This window comes from Antrostomus carolinensis, unplaced genomic scaffold (genome assembly GCF_000700745.2).
Source record: "Antrostomus carolinensis isolate BGI_N321 unplaced genomic scaffold, ASM70074v2 scaffold45643, whole genome shotgun sequence".
Lineage (NCBI taxonomy): Eukaryota > Metazoa > Chordata > Aves > Caprimulgiformes > Caprimulgidae > Antrostomus > Antrostomus carolinensis.
The window spans coordinates 764-9,889 of record NW_010305307.1 but is presented as its reverse complement, the minus strand read 5'-3'; the positions used below and the strand labels follow the sequence as shown (position 1 = coordinate 9,889).

The window sequence follows — 9,126 nt, the reverse complement described above, 5'->3', positions numbered from 1 at the left end:
AACTTGCTGACAGTGCACTCTGTTCCCACACACACTTTCACACTCTTGCATGCACACTCATCCTCTCTCACAGGATGAGTGGGTTACGAGCGCACTCCCCTTTCCTAGGAGTATGTGCTCCCCCATTTGCAAACACCTCCCCTAGGAGACATGGGTGCTCGAGCTTTAGCTTCAGCCACTTCCCACAATCTGCTGATGCACCTGCCAGAGAGAAGGCATCCAAATTCACATATGCACATCTGATGGGGGGGACAATGGGGCCTTTTTCTTGAACCCCATACTGACAATCCACTAGCTGGATGAAGAATCCTCATGGTGTCTCTAAAAGGAAGGCTACACACTCTGGTCCAGGCAGAGACTGTGATGTCCAGGGTGACTTCTGAAAGCAGCAGAACAGGTTTTGACAACTGCTGCTACCAGACTAATGTCTCCCCCACCCTGTTATAAATTCTCTTGGTTCTTTTATCTTCTTTTACTTCTTTCTTTTTCTTCATTCCAAAATTCTACTTTTTATTTCAAAATTCTCTTTGATATTCTCCAGTTACTGTTCAAGCCGACTGATAGTCCTCCCTAACGCTATGATTTGGTAGGCATCCTCTTCAGTTTGGGGCAAAGACTCTCCAGATGGTTTCTTGTACCCACAAACACACTCTGTACACTCACACACTTATATCAACAGGTGTCATTATCTAGGCCATTTGCCAAGGGCATCCCCAAAACATCATATTTATTTATGAAAAAGCAAGAACAAAAGCTCAACAACTTCCTTAATTCATTTTTCACACTAAAAAATCATGCAGTCATCTTCCCATTGTCTGTAATTATTCAATACAATTGTTCTCCAAATAAAGAATAGGAGGTGTCATGTAAAAACAGCAGCTGAGGTCATTGGTGCATTTTCACTATGTCCATTTCTTTTTTTTTCTTTTTTTAATACTGAATAACTACGGACATGCTCTTGCCAGCAATGTATCATATGCAATAATGGCCTTTCAGAAACAGGTCTTATCCAGAGATACACACCATTTTCAGCTGGCTATGATCTTCTACTAACTACTTGCTATCATAACACATAACACTTTGGGTCTATTCTAATCTCTACAGAAGTCAGAAGAAATTCAGAGGCCTTTAAATATTTAGCTAATTGACTTGTAGAAGCAAAATCACTGCAGCCTGCCTCAACAAGCAAACATGTTCTCCATTATAAGGGATAACTGTTTCAAAGTATCCAGAGAATAAAAAGCCACTGAAACCAACCTCACCTTCTACCAAGGTAAACCACCATTTTCTTACACAAGTTATATGCCTCGCGATCTACAAATTTAATTTCAACATTTTCCAGAAATGCTTTATTGGATAATGATTGTATAACTATTTTTGTTTAAAAATATATTCTGCATTGAAATTAAGAGTTTCAGTGGATTTGTCCTGATCTTTTAAATTGAAATGCTATGCACCAAGATATTTGCTAATAGGGCTCCCAGTGCACTAGAGAAGAAACCAACCATTTTTAAGCTCAAATTGTTTTCATATATCTTTGACATTTTAGCATCCCACATACTCCCAGTTAACACACTTAAAATTTCAGAAATTAGTTCTTCTATGGCTCCAGTTGGTCCTGTACATGAAGTACAGATCTCAGCATGAAAGACAGCAATACAAACAATGATATTCTTGTGTATTTAGTCCTGCAAATATGAGTGGCAATGCAAGATATCTAGGAAAAACAAGATATGTAAACAAAATAAAAAATAAATATGTGCAATAAATTGAAAATTCTGATTGTGATGGTATTTTTTAAAAATGTTTTAACATTCAGCAAACAAGGGAAATTGGAACAAACTTTAAAAAAAATATCATTTCAAACTGTTTACAATGTTTTATCTTTTTTTGCGGTGCAGAAACGTTCACAATGCCTGAATGTGTGAATAGATGCAGGAGAATAGCTGCCCCTTCCAATGTCAGTTTATGGGGACTTGGAACCCATAGCCATCAATGATGGTGTGAGGAAACATAAAGGAATAAGAAACATCCATCAGTACTCACTATTTCTGCACTGTGTCCTCTGAAAGTATGATAACATTTTCCTGTTTCCGTACTCCACAGTTTGCAGGTTTTATCAAAAGATCCAGTGGCAATCTTGTCACTAAATGAAAAAAATCCTGTCATTTTTATTCAGAAAAAACCCTCCGACTTCAAAGACAATAGAAGTCTCAGAAACAACACCCAGTCGTTGAAGTTTCCATTATTTTGGTGCATTCTGCCACACTACAAGATCCTGGAGCAAGATTTCACAAACAGAATTTATGTTAAGGGAAAAAAATAGCAGACATAATTAGTTTCTAAAACAGACACTGTGCTTATCTGTCAGCACAGAAGTGTTCATAACTGATGACTAACCTACATTAGGGACGAGGTTATCTGCTGTACTTCTACATGTATTTAAAAGTTATGTCATTTCATCAGACAGCATCTGTTTTTTTTTATCAACAGTTACAAACTTTTTACAAGCAGTTTACCCAATTATCAGAGGTCAAACTCCACTCCCACTAAAGTCAGTGGAAGTGTTGTGACCAACTGCAGGTAGAACAAGACTGAATTGAAGCGAGGTGCCCAGAAAATGTAGCAAAGGACACTGTATCGAAACCTAAAGGTTAGCAGACAAAAAAGTTCCTTTTTTTAACTGAAGTAGCTCAAGGTTCTCACTAGGTTTTCACTAACTAGATATTGCTTCTCCACTTTTATGTTACAGTCTAGTTACTGATCTTTGCAAAGATTTTTGTCACACATTAATTTCTTCAAAGTATACAAAAGAATATCATTAATTGTTTTTTAAACCATAGAATAATATCAGAATACAAGACATTGACATAGCAGGTCCAGGTTGGATAAAGTCTTTTCATTTAGAAGGAAATTATGATGCTCCAAACAGTGTAAAAATAAGCCTTTAACATTTATTTCCTGATGTTAACTGTGCATTGCTTAACTGATGAACAGGACATCTGACAATGAAAGAAGTAATGTGATTCAATATAAAAATAGGAATTAATTTATCTTATTTTGCAGAGAAGTAAAATGGCTTTCTTACACATGACAGCGTCCTCAGGAAGCAAATGAAACTTCAGTAGCTGCCATGTAATTCCCTTCACCTGACAGGCAGCAATTCTAACCTAGGGCAAACAGTTATTGCAGAAAACAAAGGATGCACAGATTCATATTTTACATTCATACAGCGGCACCCTGTGGATTTTATGAAATTACTCAACATCTGTGACACTTCTAAATCATGTCCTAAATAATAATGAATATGTAACACCAAAGGGAGAAATCCACTTTTGCTAAGACAGAAATGTTCTTTTTCCTTAACTGAAGCAACACAAGCTGTTTTAAGTACTTCTGTCTCACAACTTATACAATTACATGTAGGCAGTAAAGAATGATTAACATTCAGAAAACAATCTGATCATGTAGATATCATTGAATTCTGTGTTTCAATATATTAAACTGACTCATATATGTATTCTTCAAGACACAGAATATCTAATTAAATTTATACTTTCAATTTCTAAATTTAATTTTAAAAAATATAGCAGAAAACATGCTTGAATGTCTCTTATACAAATAATATACAGTGTCATCCCACGGTGACTAGCTATAGTTGAACTTTACAAATTCAGAATTTGAACTCTTTCAATTTGAGATACTCTATTTTATGTTAGAGTAACAGCTCTGTATTTGCAAAATAACATGATTAACAATTATGATATCTCAGAGAAAATATATTTACCCATAGGGATTATTGAAAGCTATTACGTAGACAACGTTTCCATGTCCCTCCAGCGTACGTAGCTCTTCTCCTGATGTAGTATCCCATACTTTGCAGGTTCTGTCATAGCTTCCAGTGATAAAGCTAAAGCAAAGGGAAATTAATTTCTGAATACAGAAATATCCTGCTGGTCCTGGTGCATAGTCAAATGAGCTACTTACAGAGATTTCATTTAGCACTGTCTCAGACCCTAAATCTCTTATTTCTTTCAAAAATATAGATTAATGACCACAGAGGTTCTTTTTTTTTTTAATATTACTCATAAAAAACCTTGTTTCTAATTTTTAATATATTTCAACTAGAAAGCAAGCTGCTGCTTTCAAAACATGAAGGAAAAAATTATTAGGCATATGCCCACAGTAAAATCAATTAACATGAAATTCCACTACAGTGAAAGTCCCAAATTAATTTATGTCAAAGACTCATTTAGCTTTTAGTAATATTCACTTTATTTCCATAAAGGTGTTTCTTTCTGAAATACAGTGATTGTCAACAAACTATCACCTTGGAAGAAAAAAATTACATAAATTAAATCTCACCCACTACTTTTTTGCATCCCCAATTGGTTCTCCCACAGGAGCTTGAAATCTAATTCTCAATCATGCTTGAAGCTGCTTATAAGCAGCACAGATGAATTATTTTTGCAGCAAGATAGGAGTACTGAAATTCCCTTACAATTTAATTTACAAATACAAAACTTCAATTAGTGATTATGTATTTTGACTTTGAAGACAACTTACCGGGAACCAGATTTGTTAAATGCTACATTAGTCAGTGGCAATACATGCGCTTTAAGTACCTGAAATAGAAGCAGGGGAGGGAAAAGAAAACAGCATTTGATGCAAATAAAAAAAAATGCTCAAAGTATTCAATGGGTTAATATTTTCTCCTCCTCCTGTCAGATTAGCAGTTACAGCTGTAATACATCAATCTCTACCTAAAAAATCCCCCATGCCTCAGCAGGTTATCACTGCAGACATTATATAGTATCAATTTCAAATTTACACTTTACTCAAATGAACTCTCTTCTCCCACATATTTGCTTTTTCTCCGCCTTCTCTGAGACCAGCAAAGTAGTGCTAGACCAGAGCTGAAAGGGCAAAAACAAATGAGTGAGGAGACCATGCCTGGTGAGATCACCTATGAAAGAAATCCCAACTAATATTAAGCCTTGTATAGTGACTCAAGAAATTCAGCTGAATTGAGTATTTTGAGTCTTTTAGGTTATGGCACGCTTTCAGCTAGTATATGATTTTGTTTTAAAAAGCAGGAAGAACAGAAATAAGCTACATCTACATCCTATGAGGTAATGACAAAAAAGGCACACAAAACATAACAAAGATACTCATCAAGACAAAATTCAAAGAGGGAATTTCAAATTTTATGTCTGGCTGTATTGTGTAGGTTATGGAGGACACTGTTTTTCTAACATTGCTTCTAAGGTCCTTTAATCAGACAGTATCAATGTTTCATGTAAATTATCTCATAGCCATAATAATATATATTAAGGTTTATTAAACACAGGTGAAAATGGTTTCAAATACTGCCAATGAAAGTCAGCATGCCATGATACTTTGAAAATGACAAAAAAATTATAATCTGGTTTGTGTTTGAATAAATTGGCTACTGTATAAGAGGGTTTGCATTGGAACAACTTCCACATACTATAAGCTGGCTTCTGCTGGTGTCTAAAGCATAATAAAATCATAACCTGGGAAATCCCAGCAATTGCTGGCAGTGAAGTAAAGGGGTGTTAAAAATACAGCAGTGGTCCACTAGGTCTTCTCTGTAGTGCAAGAATGAAGAAATTATTTATGAGCAATGCCATTTAATCACTGACATATTGCCAGAGCTTCACTTTTTGTTCCTATCTCTAGCTTCCTCAGCTGCCTGTCTCCAAAAGGAAAACAAAAGGAGCTCAGAGATCTGCTCAGAAGAGTAGGGACTGATCAAAATGGAAATAACAATGATCAACTGAAGGACTGAGAGAGAAACAGAAAACTTATTTTATGTTAGAGAAACAGCAATTTCTGTTCTCTAGAGAAAGTAAGACAAGTTGTACTTTCAGCTAAAGCAGTGGAACTGGGCAATCAAGATGTGGAAATTACAAAAATATTTTGTGGTTTTGGTTTTTTTAAAACACAGCCACAGTATATGAATATCTGCATATGAGATTGGATAATTATGAAAATTTTTGGAAATCTGATCTATGCCATTTTTTGGGGCTCCACGCAGGCAGCTCTGAACAACAAATATTATGCAAAAAAGAGAAGAAAACAAGACGGGTCTATGTCCAGTTTCAGATCACAGGACTAATTCTGATCTTCCAATGTCCAGTGCTGCTGCTACTTCATCCACAGATGAAGAATTGCTTGTGCAAATGATACAATAATCAAACCCCACCAATATTATAAAAAATTACCTTGGTTCTGCAAAATCTGCTACAGCAGTGCCTAAGATAAAAACCTGCAAATCCTTGGAGTATACCAATGTTATGTAATAGCTTAAAACCCGAGAAATTCTCACAAAAGCCTGTTTCTCTACAGGGTGCCTAACACCACACTGTCACCACAATTGCTGGAAATAACAAAAAGATGGGTTTATACACTCATTTAAGACCACGTCCCAGTGCAACAGGAAAAAATATTCGTTTCCAAAAAATGCAAACACATTGAATGTTTTTTGGAAAAAAGAAAATTTCTCATTCCCACCCACCTCTTGTGTTTTAGTAGTATCTCAGAAGCACATGATACTCATGTTTCATTTATAAGCCCTAAACAGAACTGAAATAACTGATAATAAGTTCTTTTTACACACTTCTAACTACTCCTGAGTGAATGAAATAAGCCAGCACTCATTAGATTTGCCTGCCTCTAGTATTTCCAACTACAGAAGCTCAAACATAGCATACCCAACAAAGAACAAATACATTATCCACACTGAAATTTGAACAAGCATTTGATGATTTGTCAGCCTCTGAGATGAACAAACAATTTTTAAAGCCAATTAAAAAAGAACAGAAATTTTTTAAAGAGGCCTTATTACGTAGCTGTTTTTAAGGTTAAATACACAGACCTTTCCAGAATTCACCCAGATGTGTACTGTTGGTCAAAAGAACGCAATTTATATCTAGCAATATGTAAAGGGGTTTTTTAGCCAAACAAACCAACACAAAACTTCTCCCTTTTCCGTCTAAATTTAAGATAATGATTAATAACAGAACACTGACTAGCAATTTTTAACAGCTACACATTGCCATCTCCTGACACAATAAAGGTACAACACCCAATTATTTCAGAGAGCAATACGCAATCTCTGAAAGTAATTTTATTTTTATTTCCACAATTAAATACAATTAATCCTATTCTCTTCTGACAGACTGAGTCCTGGATTTGAAGACCTGAAAGGTCTCTTTAATCATTGTTCTTAAAAAGCTTACTCATTTAAAATACGTTTTTGAAGTGCTGTCTATAAGCTGAAGATCACTTATCAATATTCAAACATAATAGTAATGGCAGAAAGTACTGACAAGCAGTATTACTGTATATAGTAGAAAACATAAAACCCCCATAATTTTCACAAAATTAAGAATAAGTAGACAGGGGTATGAAAATATTTTGTGTCTATCCCAACAGCGAATTTACCTGGGGTCTGTTTACAGGTTTTGTTTAAGTATAACTACAGATGTTGCTGATCCATGGAGTCTTATTTGGCAAATAAGAGAATTCTTTCTCTCCAGCCAAAACACACTCTTGTACATAACCCTGTGAAAGTGTCTAGGAACAGTTATACCTTCCAGACTTTTGGAGGAATTCCTGGCAGACATAACTGGGCCAGACCCAGTCATTCTGAACAGCACAGAGATGATTGAAAAGAGCCAAGGCACAATATTAGCAGTAAAAACATACTTGCAACATCACAACTGAAACCCCCCAAAATACACAAAATTATTTTCAAGATGACTCTGACCTTAAAAAGGTAGAACTTATGATCTTCTTTTTCCCCTAGCTTCTCTTGCAATCTTTGTACTAAATGTATGATGTGTTCCTTGCATGATGCTGTGATGAGAGGTTCTTCTTTTTGAATTTCTTCTACTAAGGCGATGGCATCTGTGCTAATTAGGAGAAGAAGAAAAAAAAACAACAATAAAAAACAAAAACCCAAACCCACCAGATTTCATCCTCTGGCAATAATTATGAATATGAAACCAATAATATTATTTACCTGCAGAAAATTGGAGTAAGCAATTAAATTATATGCATTTATCTCATTCTTTAACAGCTTATAGAAATATGGATAAATCTTTCTTGGTTTCTGTACTTCCTTCCGTCTCTTACTAAAAGATGTAACTATTCTTGATAAGAAATTTACCTTTTCAAAGGGTTTCCACAGAGTCAGATATGGGAGATGTGTCTCCAAAACTGATAGCTTTAGACTTAATATCTAAATATAAAGTAGAATTTCATAAATTCTGAATTAATTGCCCATGAAGTAGCAACAAGATAAATTATATCTGGAAAGTTCTAAAATTATTTCTGTTTGTGGCTTCACAAATCTCTGCCTGTTCCTATAACTCTTAGTTATGATAATAGCTTCCAAAATGTGTTCCAAAAAGAGGCTTCACCTCTGAACAGAAAAGCATGATGGTAATAATCAGCTGGAATGCAAAATTCTGTATTTAAAATAGTAGGAGAATGATTTGACTGTGTTCTTTTCTCTGTGTGTGTTTTAGTGAACAAAGACATAGCTGACCTCAATTATGTTTAAAACAATCAGAGTTGTATATAAGCTATAAAACATCAGAGAGTACTGTTATCTGAAATAATATACTTACTCAGGTCTAAGATCAAGTAGATCTATAGATCTGGTTTTTGGTTCACCACCTTGTACATATTCCAGAATAATTCCTTTTAAAAAAAAAAGAAAAAGTTATAAAAAGGTTTTAATTGGACATCTGAGATTTTATAACATGCACTGTAGACAGCAATGCTTCCACTTTTACTGTTCCACAGACTTCAGCAGCCCTACTTCCAGTTCTGGAAACTAGAAGGAGGTTGGCTATTCTTGCTGAGAGTTAGCAGGGTGATGAACAGCTCTGATGTGTTTAGATTATAAAAGATATTAAACATTATTATTTATGAGCCATTTTCTATTCTGGAAATAAACAAGCTCTTTTTTCCCCAACAACTTTTTGCACAATTTCATCAACTGGATTTTCAAAGAAGCTGTCCTGAAAATAACTTCCTGTAGTTTCGTGTTCCAAGAAGCCTGGAAAACATGTTTACAAAACCTGTTACACT

At 35.0% G+C, this 9,126-nt stretch overlaps 1 protein-coding gene across 1 annotated transcript; it reads right to left on the bottom strand.

Moving 5' to 3' along the window:
* Positions 1-2,046: 2,046 nt before the first annotated feature.
* LOC104522451 (dynein assembly factor with WDR repeat domains 1-like) lies at positions 2,047-8,733 on the bottom strand (the record flags this gene model as incomplete). Its single annotated transcript, XM_010164750.1, has 5 exons — positions 2,047-2,146; positions 3,788-3,910; positions 4,567-4,625; positions 7,796-7,940; positions 8,661-8,733. Coding segments are annotated over 5 exons (500 nt in total), but the record flags the coding sequence as incomplete, so codon positions are not given.
* Positions 8,734-9,126: the final 393 nt, after the last annotated feature.